Source organism: Phocoena sinus, chromosome 13, assembly GCF_008692025.1.
Source record: "Phocoena sinus isolate mPhoSin1 chromosome 13, mPhoSin1.pri, whole genome shotgun sequence".
Classification (NCBI taxonomy): Eukaryota; Metazoa; Chordata; class Mammalia; order Artiodactyla; family Phocoenidae; genus Phocoena; species Phocoena sinus.
Window position 1 is genome coordinate 55,241,599 of NC_045775.1, and position 17,687 is coordinate 55,259,285.

The 17,687-nt window shown below is 37.5% G+C and overlaps 2 protein-coding genes across 5 annotated transcripts in view; one reads left to right on the forward strand and one right to left on the reverse strand.

Annotated features, from left to right (window-relative positions):
• CEP68 (centrosomal protein 68) overlaps positions 1–2,416 on the forward strand; it is a 37,455-nt gene extending 35,039 nt beyond the window's left edge. Inside the window, exon 8 of one of the 2 annotated variants that reach the window (XR_004352708.1) lies at positions 2,300–2,368. Coding sequence is in view for 1 of the 2 variants with exons in the window: in XM_032652204.1 (XP_032508095.1) it covers positions 2,300–2,308 (9 nt within the window). In the remaining variant the exon portion in view is untranslated. Of the gene's footprint in view, positions 1–2,299 lie in introns of both variants that reach the window. The other variant, XM_032652204.1, reaches the window with a different exon arrangement.
• The window catches only part of RAB1A (RAB1A, member RAS oncogene family), a 27,898-nt gene extending 10,673 nt beyond the window's left edge, over positions 1–17,225 (reverse strand). The window contains exons 1-2 of one of the 3 annotated variants that reach the window (XM_032652208.1): positions 16,775–17,225; positions 2,350–2,422 (exon numbers count right to left, since the gene is read on the reverse strand). In XM_032652208.1, the coding sequence (XP_032508099.1) occupies positions 2,350–2,422; positions 16,775–16,797 (96 nt within the window). In that variant the 5' untranslated portion in view covers positions 16,798–17,225. The remainder of the gene's footprint in view (positions 1–2,349; positions 2,423–16,774) is intronic. The other 2 variants (XM_032652207.1, XM_032652209.1) reach the window with 2 other exon arrangements.
• Positions 17,226–17,687: the final 462 nt, after the last annotated feature.

Below are 17,687 nucleotides of genomic sequence, written 5' to 3' on the forward strand. Positions count from 1 at the left end.
TGATTTTTTTTTGAATTGCTGATTTAATACTAGGAATTATTCTTAATTTTAATTTATTTTTAATATTTGCCAATTTAATAAAAGTAATATCTAATTTTAAAGTCCTTTAAATACAAATAAAATTGAACATTTTTTTCATATTTATTGGCAATTTGTATTTCTCCTTTTGTGAACCGCCCGCTCATGTATTTGCTCATATTTCAATCAGGGCAAACATCCTTTTATTATTAATGTGTAAGTGTGCTTTATATATTGAGAATATCACCCCTTCCTCATATATATTTTTTTCCTAGTACCATTTGTTTTCCAACATTTTTATGTGCTCAGCATTAATCTTAATGCAATCAAATTTAACAATCTTTTCTTTCCTGATTTTTTTTCTGTGTTAGAAAATACTTTCACACAAGATTAAAGAGTCACCTAGGTTTTATTCTGGTACTTCCATGGTCTCATTTTTTAACTATTATATATAGTGAAGTTTTATACATATATATATATATATATATATATGGAATTCATTAATATCACTTATATCATCAGAAAAGTCATATTAAGTATTTGAGATGCTGTCAAGCTTGCAGTGGTGAATTTTAAGTTTTCTAAAATTCTAATTTTCCTTTGAAAAGCTTGAATTTATTACAGGCAGCAAAATGCTGCTAGATATTTTCCTTGAAGTGATAATGTCTGTTCATCTAATAAAATGTGTACCCAATACTCAATTCTACATAATTACAGTTTGTTAGTTGTTCTTTCAAGTAAAAATAAAAAAATGTTCAATGAAAAAAGCAGCTAGTTTAGCTCAAAATGGAAACAACTATACAAGTGCTTTTCTTTCCCTTAAGACAACCAACATACTCCAGTCTTCAGTAAAACTACTTTATGCAAACTCATTTCTTCACACAGAATATTTAAAAAAAGAATACTTGAGGATCAAGATTTTATTAATTAATCATTTTTAGAAGCAACCTAAGTGTCCATCAACAGATTGAATGAATAAAGGTGTATACATATACATACAATGGAATACTACTCAGACATAAAAAACAATAAAATTTTGCCATTTGCAACAACATGGATGGACTTGGAGGGTATTATCGTAACTGAAATAAGTCAGACAAAGACAAGTACTGTATGATATCACTTACATGTGGAATCTAAAAAAAATAAACTAATGACTATAACAAAAAAGAAACAGTCTCACAGTTTGTTCATAGAGAACAAACTGGTGGTTACCACTGGGGAGAGGGAAAGAGGGAGGAGCAAGATAGGGGTAGGGGATTTAGAGGTACAACCTACTCTATATAAAATAAAAAGCTACAAGGACATATTGTACAACACAGGGAACAGAGCCAATATTTTATAATAACTATAAATGGAGTATAACCTTTAAAAACTGTGAATCACTATGTTGTACACCTGAAACATATAATATTGTATATCAACTATACCTCAATTTTTAAAAATATGAAAAAAATTAATCATTTTTACTGTTTCATCAAAGACACTCTTAAATGAAAATGGTGCTTTTCCCCACTGTGAGTGAACAGAGGTAAACACCAGGACTGTGAGTATAATTTGGGGCTTAGCACTACTTCAACATGGTGCTAATAAGGCACCGGCAGTTTTACCCACCACTGCTTTTGCATCATCAGAGCAAAGATCAATAGAGTGAAAAAAGGCAAATGTCTTTTGCCTTAGTACTAAGTAATTATTTACTTAATAAATACTAATGGTTTAGTGTTATTAGGAAAGTAGTTTTGATCTCCTGGACCCCAAGACGGTCTTGATAATCCCCACTGGTCCATACTCTTAAGAACCAATGATCTAGACAGTGAGAAGGAAAACATGCTAAATTTAAAGGCAGCTGATAAGACTATGAATAAGACTGTAGATTTTATTTATTAGGTTGAAAGTTACTTATCAGTTTGTAAATTTCAGCATATAGAACACTATGCCATTTTCAAAAAAATTTTGTACCAGGCCCTGCTTTTTTTTTTTATTCTACTAAAGTTTTACTTGAAGATTTGTCTTCCATCAAGTCACTTTCAACACAGACCTATTATTTTCCCCTTACCTCACTACTTATGTTGGAATGAAACACTGATCTCCAAGAAGAGTATTAGACACTCTGACTTTATAACTACACTTTGCTTGAATTTCTTTGAAGAGCAACAGCATTTCTTCTATTTAAGAGTCTAGATATCACTGGGGATGTACACTTGGAGGCTTTATATATAATATATAAATTCTGGAAAAGTTAATATTCTGAATAAAACTGTTTAATCTTTTGTCTCCCTAGAAAACATAAACAGCATTAATTTCTTTAAAAGCATTTTGATTTCAACTTACTGCAAACCTAAGAAGGAGGCAAGACTTTCCAACTCCAGAGTCGCCGATCAGAAGTAACTTGAATAAATAATCACTGCAAAGAGAAAAAGAAAATCACGTTAATAAAAAGCATATTGTATTTTAAGTTCTACGACAACAAAAATATAGCCAAGAATAACAGCTCACTGAGGAAGACTACAGCTTCTGAAAAGCCCATGAACGGCCTAACAGAAGACCGAACGGCCTAACAGAAGACCAAACTGCAACAAACAGCAGGAGCCCTTTTGATGAATCACTGAACATGACAGAATTATGTAAAAATAAGATAGGCAATGCCACCCGTGATCTCTAATATCAGCTGAACTTCCACTGCCAAGCAATGAATGAAAGGAAACATAAGTGATATGCATTCTTGGAGGGCCGAAGAGCTATGCTAGAAAAATCCCACTCTTCTGCAATATTAGAATACCGGGAGTTAACTTTTCATTGTTCTTGCCAATGAAACGTATCTCTCCTTCAAATTCCAATCTAAAGTCATTATTTCATAAGAATCCTCCAACGAAGGGCTTTTATGATCCTTCCCTAGCATCCACCTGGAATTCTCTCCCTTTAAAATGGATCATTTAACTTCTGAAAGTCTGTATTATAAATATCTTAAACTGGAGATGCAGTAAAATCAAAGGCTGTGTAAATGCACAACTTTCCCAACATTCTAAGCTTGTATTAAAGCATTCTTTGGAAAACAATGAAAGCTAGGCTATGTTTATGCACCTTTACCACTGCCAAACCTAACAAAAAACCATTCCCAGGCACGGACATATATACACTACCAAATGTAAAACAGATAGCTAGTGGGAAGCAGCCGCATAGCACAGGGAGATCAGCTCGGTGCTTTGTGTCCACCTAGAGGGGTGGGATAGGGAGGGTGGGAGGGAGATGCAAGAGGGAGGAGATATGGGGATATATGTATATGTATAGCTGATTCACTTTGTTATACAGCAGAAAGTAACACACCATTGTAAAGCGATTATACTCCAATAAAGATGTTAAAAAACAAAACAAAACAAAACATTCCCAGGGATTCTTTCATGAACCTGAAGACAACAGACGGTCAGCCAACGGTCTCCAAAGGAATCTCTCATAGATTGTTCCCAACTCTGACCAATTCTGTATGTTCTTCTTTTTTTTTTTGTGGGTACGCGGGCCTCTCACTGCTGTGGCCTCTCCCGTTGCGGAGCACAGACCCCAGACGCGCAGGCTCAGCGGCCATGGCTCACGGCCCAGCCGCTCCGCGGCATGTGGGATCTTCCCGGACCGGGGCACGAACCCGTGTCCCCTGCATCGGCAGGGGAACTTTCAACCACTGCGCCACCAGGGAAGCCCTCTGTATGTTCTTTTAAAGCAATGTCAAAAAATCCAGAATTTACAGATTTTTTTTCCAGAAGATATACATGATTCTTAATTTTCTTCCTTGTGATTTAGTTTAAAAAAAAAAATGCTACGTACTTAAAGTGAACCCCAAGTATCACTTGCAAATGAAGTGTAGATTACAATTATCAGATTTACATGTAAGCAAGATGTTTAGAAGTGATTATCTCTGTGAATATTAATCAACTGTTGTTACCTAGGTTTATACAGTGATGTGTATTACTTAAAACATAGCTTTCTGGTTTTACCGAATTACCATAGTACACTTATTGTTCCTAATTATACCTAAAGGAAAGAATTTTTTTGAAAATCCAAAGTGCCCTAGTCAGCAGCAAAATAAAGGTCACAGAAGGAAGTAAGCTTTTAAATAAGTCATTAGGAAGAGTTGATTGAAACATAGGATGAACTTAACAACTAACATCCTTTCCAGTTGAGATCCTAAGGAAAAAAGGGGGTAGTGGGGATAATGATTATAAAAATTTACCCTTAATAAATTATTGGTACCTAATACCAAACAACTTTTATTTTAGTCAATACAGTTGCTGTGCTGACTCACTTCAGTACTACTGATAGCTTTCTCTTTAATTAGACCAAATGAATTCTTAAGAATGCTGAACACTGAACATTAGCAATGAATTTACATTTCAGTCAGCAAGAAAAAAAAATCACACCACCGATACTACTACAATTACTTAGTTTTTAACAAAAATTTTGATACAACAAATGCCCTGAATTTACCAGTTTCCCTCAGGACAGTGCCAGGCATCCAGTAAACACTCAATAAACATCCTCTGAATCAGTGGTACTGGACCCCTTTACAGTAAAAGACAGCACTGGGCCCACATATGCTGCCTGTGGTATCATTCATTACCTTAAAGATCAATTTCTCTCTTTCAGAATAACCATAAGGCTGTAAAAAACATGAAAGCTTCCTAACTGTGCTACAAGTTACATTATGATTTCAAGGAAATTAGTAGTCAATTTTTTTAAAAATTACTTTTCAATTATCATTCTTTTTAAATTTTACAAGCGGCATTATTTTGAAACATTATTTATGAGTTCCTGATAATTTAAGGCTCAGAGCCATGGTAAATAACATGAAGAGTTGAGCACTCTGTTCTAAAACGAATCTTGTCAAAGAAGGCTATTTTGTTCTCTCCCAAACCATCAGCTTCACTAACACCACAAGAAACGTGGAGGAGAATGGCAAACAAAATCAACTAACAAACTTCTTGCCTTATTGAGTTCACACACCAGGAGACTGTGATCAACAGCATGTTACCTGCACTGGAACGTTTTAAATTACCTACTCCTATAGTACCTTATTTCTAAACTATTAATACACAGGATGTACAACAGAATTCATATTTGAGATCACTTAAAGACATTTCTGTAACTATATTTACAAAACAGAACACAGTAAAAATGTTGATAGGAAATACACAAATCTAAAGTTAGAAAGCTCAATATCAGAATTTTGGTACAAAGAGTCAAGAATAATTTAGCAAATAGTAAGACTTTAAATGTATTTTTCTTTTATTCTCAAGACTTTGGATTAAGTTTTCAGTCTGCAATACCATTTTGACTTAGGTGAAAAAACTGAATTATATCAGTTGAGAAATCTTTATGTACAACTGTAATCACCACTCACCTAAATCAGATAGTTCTAGTAAATCCTACCCACTGTTCCCAATCACAATTTCCTCAGGTTCTTTTCATGTCTAATTTACTATGACAACGACACTTCATATTTTCTCCCCATAAGTAGTCCGGAGTCTGTTTTTCCCCACTCTTATGTTTAACATACCTATCTGTGTGAAGGTAAACTGACTTATTCATCCAAAATATAACACGGTGCCTTTTACAAAGCACTGTGCTGAGAGATCAGAGAACATTTTAATTTTGCGTTTTTAATCAGGTCTCTTTCATTGTGAGAAACACCTAAAGAATATCTATAGCCATCCTTGAGTAACATTTTGGGCAAAATGCTAGAGAAAAAAATTTACAGGGACATGGCATGTTAAAAGGACAGACGCCAACCTCAATGGCCAAGGCAACAATCTGAGCCACAAAGTAAACAATCATGTACTGGATTATAACCCAAAGAATAAAATAAATATCCATGAGGCCATAAGTGTATAAATCATTAACTAAATAAATAGGAGAGGAGAGACAACACTTCCTTACATGAGGATTCCAACTAATGCATGTAGAAGGGATGAGAGAAATAGAAAACCACTGGTAGATTAACTGCTACAGGCAAGATCCACCGATGAATGCTAAAATTAGTGGGTGAAACTTCAAGGAGACTTAGGATATTTTTTGCATGGCCTCAAAATTTGTCCCCCCCAAATATTTATTACTGCAGTGGTTTTAACATATGCCCACAAATTCTTTGAACACTCCTCCCTCCAGGAAGTGGAGCTTAGTTCCCTTCCCCTGAGTGTGGGTTCTTAACGACTGGTTTCTAACAGAGTGTAGAAAGGGAAAAATAGTAATTTTACACTGGAGAAACCTGACAGATGCCACCTTTACTAAGTGATCAACGTGAACATCACCAGCAATAAGTCATATTGATATTATGATGTAATGAGTAGAGTGCTTCACCTCTATGGTATTTCTCTCCAAATCCATAACCCCAGTCTAATCATGAGGAAACATCAGACGAATGCATACTGAGGGAAATTTACAAAGTACCTAAACTCTTCAAAACTGTCAAGGTCATGAAAAATAAGACTGAGGAACTCACAGACTGAAGGAGGCTAACATGACATAACAATTAAATACAATATGGTATCTTGGATTAGGTTCTGGAACAGAAGAATGACATTAGTGGAAAAACTGGAGAAATTGGAATAAAAGTCTATAGTTTAGTTCATAGTTTACCAGTGTTAATATCTTAATTTTGATAAATGTACCATGGTATATAAGATGTTAATATTAGGGGAAGCTGGGTGAAGGGTATACAGGAATTCTCTGTACTACTTTTGCAACTCTTCTGTGAATCTAAATTTATTTCAAAATAAAAAGGTTTTAGAAAAACAAACTATGAGGACATTAGTGAAATAGGTACAATCTCGTTGAAAAGCTAGCCCCTGATACTTTTTAAACATGAGAGACATATTTTGTGTTTTCTCGAGTTAAGTCAACAATCATAAATCATGCTGGATTCTGTAAAATAAAAACTTTGCTTTTGAGGCACAAGTATGTTTTGAGAATATTAATTTAAGGTGGAAATAATTCAGTGAGAAAGTAAGACAGTTAAGACTGACATAGATTAAGGCTCGATGGAAAGGGGCAGATTCAACCTTTTAATAATTGGATGGTGGGATGTCAAATATGGTAGCAAGTGAAAAATTATTTTTGCTATCAGTTTCTCCTTAAGTCTACTCCTGGTCTACTTCGGCAATACTCTAGATCCTCTATTTCCATTATTTATGATCTGAACATAATCGTGATACTCATGCCATTTTTGCATGTAAGCATTAACATTTTCTATACCTTAAAAAACATCACTATTGAGAGAGCATGAAAGAATATTTATAAAAAGTTACCAAAACCCATTTTGACTCAAAATTCTATTTAGGTAAAATGTTTTCCTTTTTAATGAAGTTACCAAACTACATCTATAAAATATGAAGTAGGAGATGAATCTGCTTGTTGCTGAATCTAAAATACTACTCGGAATTCTATAATCTCAAAAGAGACTACTACATGATACTGTTATGTAAAAAGATTATAGACTATGTTTGTCTAGTATAACCCATTTTTGTTAAAAAAAATTTGTACACACAAAAGATTTGGGGAAAAAATGGACACTTCTAAATTGTATGATTACACTCGATCTTTTCTTTATATTTTTTAAAAACAGTCTGCAGTCAGACTGTATTACTTTTCTAACCAGAAAAAAAAAAGTCATTTGAGGGGAGCAAAAACTTTTAATCAATGATTTATTCAATGACTGAACAACCTTACAAGTTCTTTCAGCATACCTGTCCGAACACAAATGACATCTACGTAGGTAGAGTAGGTCAAGGTTATAAGCAGACAGCACTGGCACATTCCCAATATAGCCACAAAGATATGAAGTCAACTTTTTGGATTAAATAAGAATAAACATTTTTTTCTTCTTTTATGAAACAAAATTTGGATTACCAGACATAGTTCACCTGTCAATGAATATAAGAGATAGTTGACTGACATTAACACAAGTTTCAACTACCCTTTGGAAACACACCAAGGAAGACAAAAGTAAACAGTGGCCAACTATATAGTTGTTTTTATCCAAACAGTACCCCCAAAATACAAATTTCACAGTGTCAGCTATAAGTATACCTTAGAAAAGGCTGCTATATTAAAAAGTTCAATGGAACCTAAATTTGTTCTCTTTCACCTAGAACAAGTTCACCTGCATGATAGGAATCATTTAGCTTTTATCTTTTTATAAAATCATACTTGAAAACACCCTAAAACTAAGCTCACATAACAAATTTAAAACAAAATCATGGTTATGATATTATGATATAGTGGCCAAATAAATTTGAATTCACTTTAAAACTATACACTAGTCTATTAGTTTTTGGGGTATGGAATGATTAATAAAACTTGAGCTGCAATAATTGTGCTTGACATCTACTTTTCTTCTTCACTCACTTTAAGTATGCTCCACAGAACACAATTCAAAACTGACCATCAGGGGACTTCCCTGGTGGTCCAGTGGTTAAGATTCTGCACTTTCACTGCAGGGGCCGCGGGTTCTGGGCAGGGAACTAAGATCCCACATGCCATGTGGTGTGGTGGCAACAACAACAAAATTGCCCATCAGGCTGGATAAAAGAGGTAAGAACTTTTAGTTACTTCATATGCTTCTATATCATTTGAATTTTACAGAGTACATATTACTTTTGTGATTAAATTAATAAAAAAACCTAAATAAACCTTCAGCTATGGACAAAAGCAGCCTGTTAGTCAAATAAACAATTACCAAGAATCTGAGAGGGCAACAGTCTTTCCTCCATATTTAAGAAAATAGCCAAGCAATTTTTTAAAAACTCTCCCCATAACTGACCCCTAAAACTACATTAAAAAAAAATATTTAGAGACAATAGATTAATTTTCCAGGTTCCACTTTATCTCTGTTTAAAACAGTGTTCCAAAAATCCAAAGCTGGAATTCTGAAAATGAGGGAAACTTTGGTTGTTCTGAAGAAGTAGTAAGCCATACAAGAGGACAAGAGAGTAAACGGTCTTACCACGTAGATAACAGCAAATATTTAGTGAAAAACGCACCAAGGAGGGGCTGTAAGTGTCCATACCTCCTTACCTTTCAAAGCCTGCATGGGTTTTAGACCTGGAAAGAACTGTATTTGAATTCAGGCTTCATCACATACTAGCTACAAGATCTTGAGGTAAGGTACTTAATCTATCACCATGAGGCTCTATTTCCTCATCTGTAAAAAGGTTCAATTAGCACTCTCTACCACCCAATTAGGCTCTGGTCAAGATTATAAATACTGCCTCTAAAGCATTTAGCACAGTGTCTGGTACAGGGGCACAATAAGTGGCAATTATTATTATTTTTCCTTCCTCCCTCCAAATCAGGATGCAACCTAATGAAAAATCTCAAGAGCTACAGACAAAAACTTTGAAGCTATTTATCCAAAGTTTCAGTACAGATGATGGGTGACAAAGTATCACAGGAGTTTACCAGTATAATCTACAGTAAAAGTGTAAAAATTACCAGCTAACAGTTATAAGTACTATGATCACAACTCCCAAAGTCTAGCAACACATGAAACAGTAACACGGTCTGCAGCAAATGTGCCTGCCTCTCCAGCAAGAGACACGCATTCTCTGCTTTACTTGCTTTTCTCACAGAAAGACATCCATGACTTTAAGGCCCCAAGTATAAGTATTCAAGAATAGTCATGAGGGTAGAAAAACTGAGAATGGATAAGATAATTAACTTCAAGCCTAGAGAAGCTTTAAATATCAACCCAACACAAGATGTGAAGAAAGTCAAAGGGCCATTCACCTTACATACCTCACAAGCCCTTCTTAACATTTTTTAAAAGGCCTCTCCAATCACGAATTTTAGACATAATTGACCACAAAAATGCTAGTCGCCTAATTAACTGGCTTAATTTTAAATTCCTAGAAGTTAACCACACACACTAAACTGGAAACAGCATACTTGGACTGTAAAATCACAGGCCCTTGAGTTAAAATTCCAATTCTACTGCTTCCTCTGAATGCCCCTGGGCAAGCCATTTAACTCTTCTCTGGCTCTGACTGCTGTAAAATTAGGACACTATTTCTTCATACTATTAGGGGAAATAATGGACATACATAAAATTTCTGAGTAGTGGTGGGAACTCAAATTGTTATTTGTTGACCTTATCCCAAGACTAGTGTCAGGGCTTCTGGAAAGTCCTCCTCAGTGCTCTGTTCCTCTCCAGCTAAAGCAATATAACTAAAACTTTGTGTTAATAATAGAAATCCTAGGCCCCTTCTTCAAATCTTTTGCACTATTATGCCATCTTACTCTTTAAAAATATCACAAGATTTAATTTCTGCTAATACTGTTAAATCGATTATGCTTGTTTGAGCCTGAGTCATCTTAACTGGTAAGCACCTGGAAGCAAAGTCCATGTTTTATAATTATATATAAAATAATAAAAAATAAAACCCCCTCAACTCCTAGCACAGTCTAACTGATAAAAGAGAAAGAAAGGGTTGGCTATTTTCTTTACCAAGCTTTTTTTTCCAGGGAAATCAGATTGTGTGTGCATGTGTGTGTGTGTGTGTGTGTGTGTGTGTGTGTGTGTGTGTGTACATTCACTGGAAGATTTTAAGTATCTGTATTGAAAACATTTTTCAAATAGACAAGGTCAGAGATCAATGTGTAATTATTAAATGTGTTAGAAAAACATTAAAATTGAAACCACCTGCATATATATATATTACATATATTCTTACATATATTCTAACATCCCTTACTGGAATACACGTGTCAACTCCTGCATAGCACTGTACAGTTTACTCTTGAGACTCAGAACTAAGGCAGTACTAATCACGTTATAAAGAGGCTCAGGGCTTCCGTGGTGGCGCAGTGGTTGAGAGTCCGCCTGCCGATGCAGGGGACACGGGTTCGTGGCCCGGTCCGGGAAGATCCCACATGCCGCGGAGCGGCTGGGCCCGTGAGCCATGGCCGCTGAGCCTGCGCGTCCGGAGCCTGTGCTCCACAACGGGAGAGGCCACAACAGTGAGAGGCCCGCGTACCGCAAAAAAAAAAAAAAAAAAGGAATAAATGCCCTAAATCAAGTTATTGGAAAACATCTATGGGCAGAGTAGCAAGGACAAAGAACAATTCCACTTAAGTACTATTGTTATTCAAAGAAAATACATTCAGACAAGTTAAATCCATCACTGTTCCTAGAAAACTTCAATTATATAATTCACTCAATTTCCTTTGTAAAGATCACTAGTTTGAGATGCAGACTGCATAAAATATCCTGGGTAAAGACCCTAGCCAAGTAGCTGGCACAAAGAGTAAGCACTTGTTAAATAGTAGCTATTATTATTAAAAATAATGTTTCCAAAGAGTGGTCACCTTTGTGAGCAAAGGTAACACTACCTGTCAGAATTGGGAATCTATAAACATGGAACAGAGTAAACAACTGGAACCTATCAACAATCTTGGATTTAATAAAGTGGGGTGTTCTGACCAACTGAGCCATCAGTCACAAAAGTACCAAGGAATATTTCATTTCCTACCTCTCTTTTGTACCCTATTTCTTCACATGTTTAAGTCAGTAAACAAACCAACAAACACTTGTTCTCTTGTTTCTTAAGGCCTCAGGATTATTTTTTCCCCCAAAATATCATTACACCATTACCCTTTTATAATCTGAAACATCACAGGGTGGTTCCAAAGAAAAGCCAAGACTTTGGTTTTTTTCCCTAAATTCTATTCCAGATATCAAAGAAGCAATCTCTTCTCAGCCCCACCTTCTACAAGAAAACAGTGGAATAGTCTGACTGTTCCCCTCTCCCTGTAAGATTAAAAAACAAAAGTGGGGGGGACATTTTCGGTTTCTCTTCATCTTAAAACACTCAAAGTATTTTTTAGCAAATCTTTAAAAATCTCAAAATCTTAAAAAGCATTTTATTTAACCCTGTTTTTATATATTAGGAAAGAGACAAGAGTAGGTAACATTAGCAAAAGGAAGCTATTCTTAACTATCAGAAATGAAACTTAACTATTACAACTACAAATAGTAAAACCATCATATATGTACAATCAAAAGTTACCAAGGAGAGGAAACACACACGGCCAAAGGACTGCTGATAGGATATGAATCCAGCAAGATGCTTAGCACTTGTTAATCATAATCACTTAGATAAATCACTAAGATTGCTTCTAGAATAAAAACTGAAATATTAAAGAAATTGCTCAGAAAACAAAATTCTCTTTAAAAGTCAACTAAACAGGGCTTCCCTGGTGGCGCAGTGGTTGAGAGTCCGCCTGCCGATGCAGGGGACAAGGGTTCGTGCCCCGGTACGGGAGGATCCCATGTGCCGCGGAGCGGCTGGGCCCGTGAGCCATGGCCGCTGAGCCTGCGCGTCCGGAGCCTGTGCTCTGCAACGGGAAAGGCCACAGCAGTGAGAGGCCCGTGTACCGCAAAAAAAAAAAAAAAAAAAAAAAAAAAAAAAAGTCAACTAAACAGTCGGCAAGAGAACACTTGATTCTGAAGCTCTTCCATCTTTAAGACAAAAAAAAAAAAAAAAAACCTTGAATATGTAAGAAACCGTCAACATCTTATACTTTAACCTAATTATGATGAAAAGGAAGAAGAAAATTTTAAATGCAAAATTTCAGTTTCTTTCAGTGATCCTTGAAGATCATCCATTCACACAAAATTCTTAAGATGGAAAGTCTATATAGCTACTGGTAACTTACATTACCCAAAGAATTACATACATTGATTCTCTACGGACATTAAATAATCATATTCTGAATAGTGAGAATACCTCTTCTTTAAACTTCTTTGAATTTCTCAAATCATTACCAACACTACGAAAAAGTCATCAAGGCAACCTACAAAAAGAAAATCTATTTTTAGTTGATTTCTGCTTCTTTTCTAATAAAAAAATTCTAACTAAAAATTATGTAAAAGGCAGTAATGATATACTTATTAATGAAATTACACTCTGTCAGACAGATAACAGAATTGATTAACTTTTTACCTTTAAACCCTTAAGTTAAAAGACAGATTTATTCAAAGCAGAGTGCTGACAAAAAAAAAAAAAAAAAAAAAGTCAGATGTTCCTTGAGTCTACCATAACAGAAAACAAAGTTTAAGAGACTGACTAAAACTTAAGCCATGATATTTTAAAAAGTTAAAAAGAAGGTAAGTTTTTTTTTTAAACAAATTTTTTCTGCATTAACTGATGGATCTAGCCAATCCAAAGAGACTACTACATATAGTTCTTCCTACCGCAGTTAACTGGTATATTCATGATAGGTACACCTACTTTATTCTTAACACACTCCTTGATGAAACGGCCAAAATTATTTTCTTGACACTAAAAAAAAAATCTACTAGAAGCTAATGGATTTGGAAAAATGCTTCTGATATGAGAATAGTGTTAAGTACTTCTTAAGCAGTGTGCTGAAATAATCACTGCCTGCTTTACCACCTAGCTCAGGAAAATCAAAATCTTTCCTCAAATCTCCAGAAAAAAAAGAAAGCTCTGATCCTTTCCATCTACTTTTTCCACCGCTCAGATTCCACTTCAGTTGCATTTTGTTTTTGTTTGTAGCATTTGTAATTCAAGTGAGTCGGTCATTACCCTTAATTTCTACCATAAAGATAACCCAGGGCCATCATTTCTCCCAAATCAGCCAAATAACGTAGAAAGTAGTAAAAGAAAAAGCTTAAAATTTAATCATTGATTGACATATTTCTTATTCTCCTCACTCCCAAACCAAAAGCTTACAACTTAAAGATCATAAAGTAAAAGCATTCCGTAATAAAGCTACCATCAGGTAATTGTATGTCAACCTATATAAATCTAAAATCCTGTTCATTCTGAGAGAACCAAACTTTTTCTTTTGTCAAGAACACATCTTCAGTACCAAATTCAGCAGCACCCATAAAGCAGATTTTGAAAGTTTCTAAAAGGATTAAGATAAATAGTAGATGATAAACCAAAACAAGGAACATTTGGGGGTGCACCTGTAAACATTACCTAGTATACTATTATTTCAAGTTAGTATATAAAGTGTACGCTATAATATACATGTATTATAATGTACAATATTGTACCTGGCATATAATAAGTGGCCATAAATGTTAGCTATTAGGATAACACTGTGGAATCATGAAAGGCATTCATCCATTAAAAGTTTTAACTTAAGAAAAAAACATGCGACTTTAAAGTTTAGAACAAGGTTTAAAGCAAATGGACTTGTGTTTGGGTGATTAAACTGTAAGAATTTCCTTCTTTTCTCTATTTTCCAATTTTTCTCTACTTTTATGATGGTAACAAACTTTATTAAAGATAAAAAGAAGAAACCGCTGAACTCAGATTTCTAAAAATCTGCTTGAAAAAAAAAAAAAAAAAATCTGCTTGCTGGTTGCCTTTGTGACCTTCTGTAATAAAATACCACCTCCTCTCACCTTAGTACTTTTCACTAGTGCTTTTCCAAACATTTTTCCAAACTCCTAGGTTATTTTACTTAAGAGACAGTCTAGAATATAAATACAGTAACCCAGGTACAGGCACACTCAAGGCCATAAAAATATACAAATTATTTCTGGGACTGATTCTGTTGAGGTCATTAATCTAGAGTCCTCAAAAGAAAGAATGGTTTGGCACTCTATTTACTTAAGAATTACTACCCTTGCCATTTATTAACCATTCTTCTTTCTTCTTCTCTCTTGAACAATCCTTTTCACTCCCACTGCTTCTCCAAATCTAATGCTAGTAACTCCCTTACTGGTTTGTTTTCTATAAAGTCTTTCTAAACCCTACTAGCCAACCACAGTCCCATACCTTCTTTTAAAATCTTGTGGCTCCAATCCATGCCACACATCTGGAACTTGCCATATGTACTGGTATTTAACATATATAAAATCTATTTTTTATATTCCATTATAAGTTCCTTGCAGGTAAGGATTATATTCCTAAATCCCAGCACTACTGGAATGCCTCACCTAATGATGTACACCATCTACAGTGCTCTTACAGTTTACCAAATTGTTCTATATATACTTGAGCCTCACAACTACCCGGATAGGAATAAAGATGACTCCTATTTTACAAAAGGAGAAACAAATTCAGAGTCTAAATCATTTGTCATGGTTCTGTCCAACTAATCTTCAAGATCTATTTACAGTACTAAATATATGTAGCAAATTTAAGAAACTCCTGAACAGAAGACAAACCTCCATAAAATGGAAAATCCATGTACTTTACTGTTGCCAGGAACTACTAAATTAGGGACCTCAAGTTCAACTCTGCCCAACTATGCATAACCAACTTTGTCCTTGGAGCCCTTGATAAAAAACTGCCAACACAGCAAATATGACACTATTAGAACACTTTCTTCAACTTCTTAAGGTATATAAAATTTTAATAAAATACTATGGCTTCTATTTAGAACAAAAAAAAGGGACATTTCAGCATCAAACCACAGTATTACAAAACTTGAAGTCAGAATGCATTTTGCAAGAGCCATGTGACACACACATGACAGTCAGCTAAACCCATGGGCGGACCTTTTAGGGGAAATGTTTGGCAGTAACTGACCAAAGCAGCAAATAAATTCAACATTTAGGTCAAATACTGATCTTTGCTTTAAAAAATTCCTCAAAGCCTTCTGACACTATAGAGGAATACCAATTAAATCTCCTTCAATTATTCCTTAATTTCAATATGCAAACTGTAGAAGGATGTTTTTAAGGGCCATTAAGGAGAACCCAAGAAAGTCTTCCCAAGGAAAGTAAACACCAGTTCCCAGGAAAGGTGCCAGGTGTGTCACATCTGCTGTGGTGACTTACTGAGTAAGCAAGAAAAAGAAATACATTAACTTTTCATGACACGTCATGGAACCTCATTCCCTATCTGCAAGCATTCGAGTAGGTAATCCAAACCCTACAGATCTATCATAGGGCCCATTCGTTTCTCTTTCAACTTGAAAGCAAAGTCTTCCTTTTAGTTGGTAATATCACAAAGATGTCCCTAGGTTTTAGTGCTGGTGTTTTGTTTTTCCCTTGACCTACACATGGCAAAATGACTGTAGTGTCCTCAAAAAAATAAAAAATTCTCACAAATGCCCAGGTTTTGGGGAAGGCAATGGGACCGCTGAGTTCGTAAAGAACTCCAGGAAAAAACTAAAAGAGAACTAAAAATTTTAAATCTCTTCTCACCATCTACCCATTCCCCTAAATCCCACGCAATCCTGAAAAGCATCCATATTACCTACAACCTGGCGCGGAGGGTGGAAGAGAGAGCCAACAAGCTCAAGATTTGCAAGTAACGCTGGTTTCCACCCCAACGGCTCTGACAGCTCCGCAGATCGCGGGCGCAGGGTCTAACAGTGTCCTCTAGGAGAGTTCTCCCACCCCATCCCCTCCCTCCCCTTAAAAACAGGCCCTCCTTCAAAAGTCACTGCCTCCAAGAGAAGCTACCCCTTCCCACGACCCCACCACCGACTCCCCGACACCCCAACCCCCTTACCAGACTGCTCCTCCGCACCGGCCTGGCACTCAGGCCAGGACTCCAACCAGACCGGGTCCAGGCCCGGACGGCTCACCCCTCCGACCCGATCCCTCCCCCCGACCGCCCCTCCTCCGTCAGACAATGGGGCCCGACTCCCCGCCGCCAACCTCTCCTGACCCATCACCCCCACCTCACCCCGGCCGAGGCCCCCGCCTCCGCCCTCCTCGCACCCTCTAAGCTTTCCCAAGCTGGCCCACGGACCCAGCCGACCGGCGCTCTCCTGCACTCACTATTCGGGATTCATGCTGGACATGTCACTGCAGCTGCCGCCGCCGCCACCGCCGCCCTTGCTGCTGCAGCCGCCGCCCTGACTCTCCGCGCCACGGGTAGTCGAAGGGAGAGGAATGAGATACGCTGTTCCGAGAGAGCAATCGTCTTCCCTCCACTCCGTCCCCTTAGAACACAATCAGCAGCCGCCACCACTCAGCTATCGCTTCCACCCAAAATGGCCGCCGGCGAACCAGGAAATAGGAAAGCCTTAGACCAAGGGGCCTTTACACAGCCCAAAGGGCGGCCGCACCGCGTGGCATGCCGGGAAAGAGAGTTGCGAGCGTCGCTGCGGGCGCTGAGGAACGACGGTACGGCGCCGCGACCCGGACTCAGCTTCCCGCCAAGCCCCGCGTTTCTGGCGCACGCGTACTTGAGGGGTTGTCGCCCGCCCTATTCCCCCCCTCTCCCAACACCCCCCGCTCCGCCCCTCCCTGCTCCCCTCCCCTCGGACTCGCTGGCTAGGACTTCGCTAGGACTCCCCCTAGCGGATTGGCTAAGGCCGAGCGGCCCTGGTGATGTCATCAGTGAGACGTGGCAGCCAGGCGAGTCAGCGCCCCACGGGGGAGGGGAGGGACTGAGGGCTGTGCCGGCCGCTGGCGGAAGAAGGGGGTGGGGATCAGGGGACCCTGAGCGGCGGGCAGGTAGGGGATGGAACCCGAGGGACCGCCTGAGTACCTAGGCGGAGGGAAGGTCTTGCCTCCTGTTCGCCTTTTGCTGGCCTGACCAGCTTGAGGCTTGAGCTTCCCGGCTGGTCCCAGGACCTCCGCTCTAAGGATGGAAGAAGAGTCCAGGGGCCTCTGCGGAAAACTTTGGGTCTTTGGAAAACACGAAGCCATTCTTTCAGTTCTCTTCCTCACTCACCCAACCCCACTG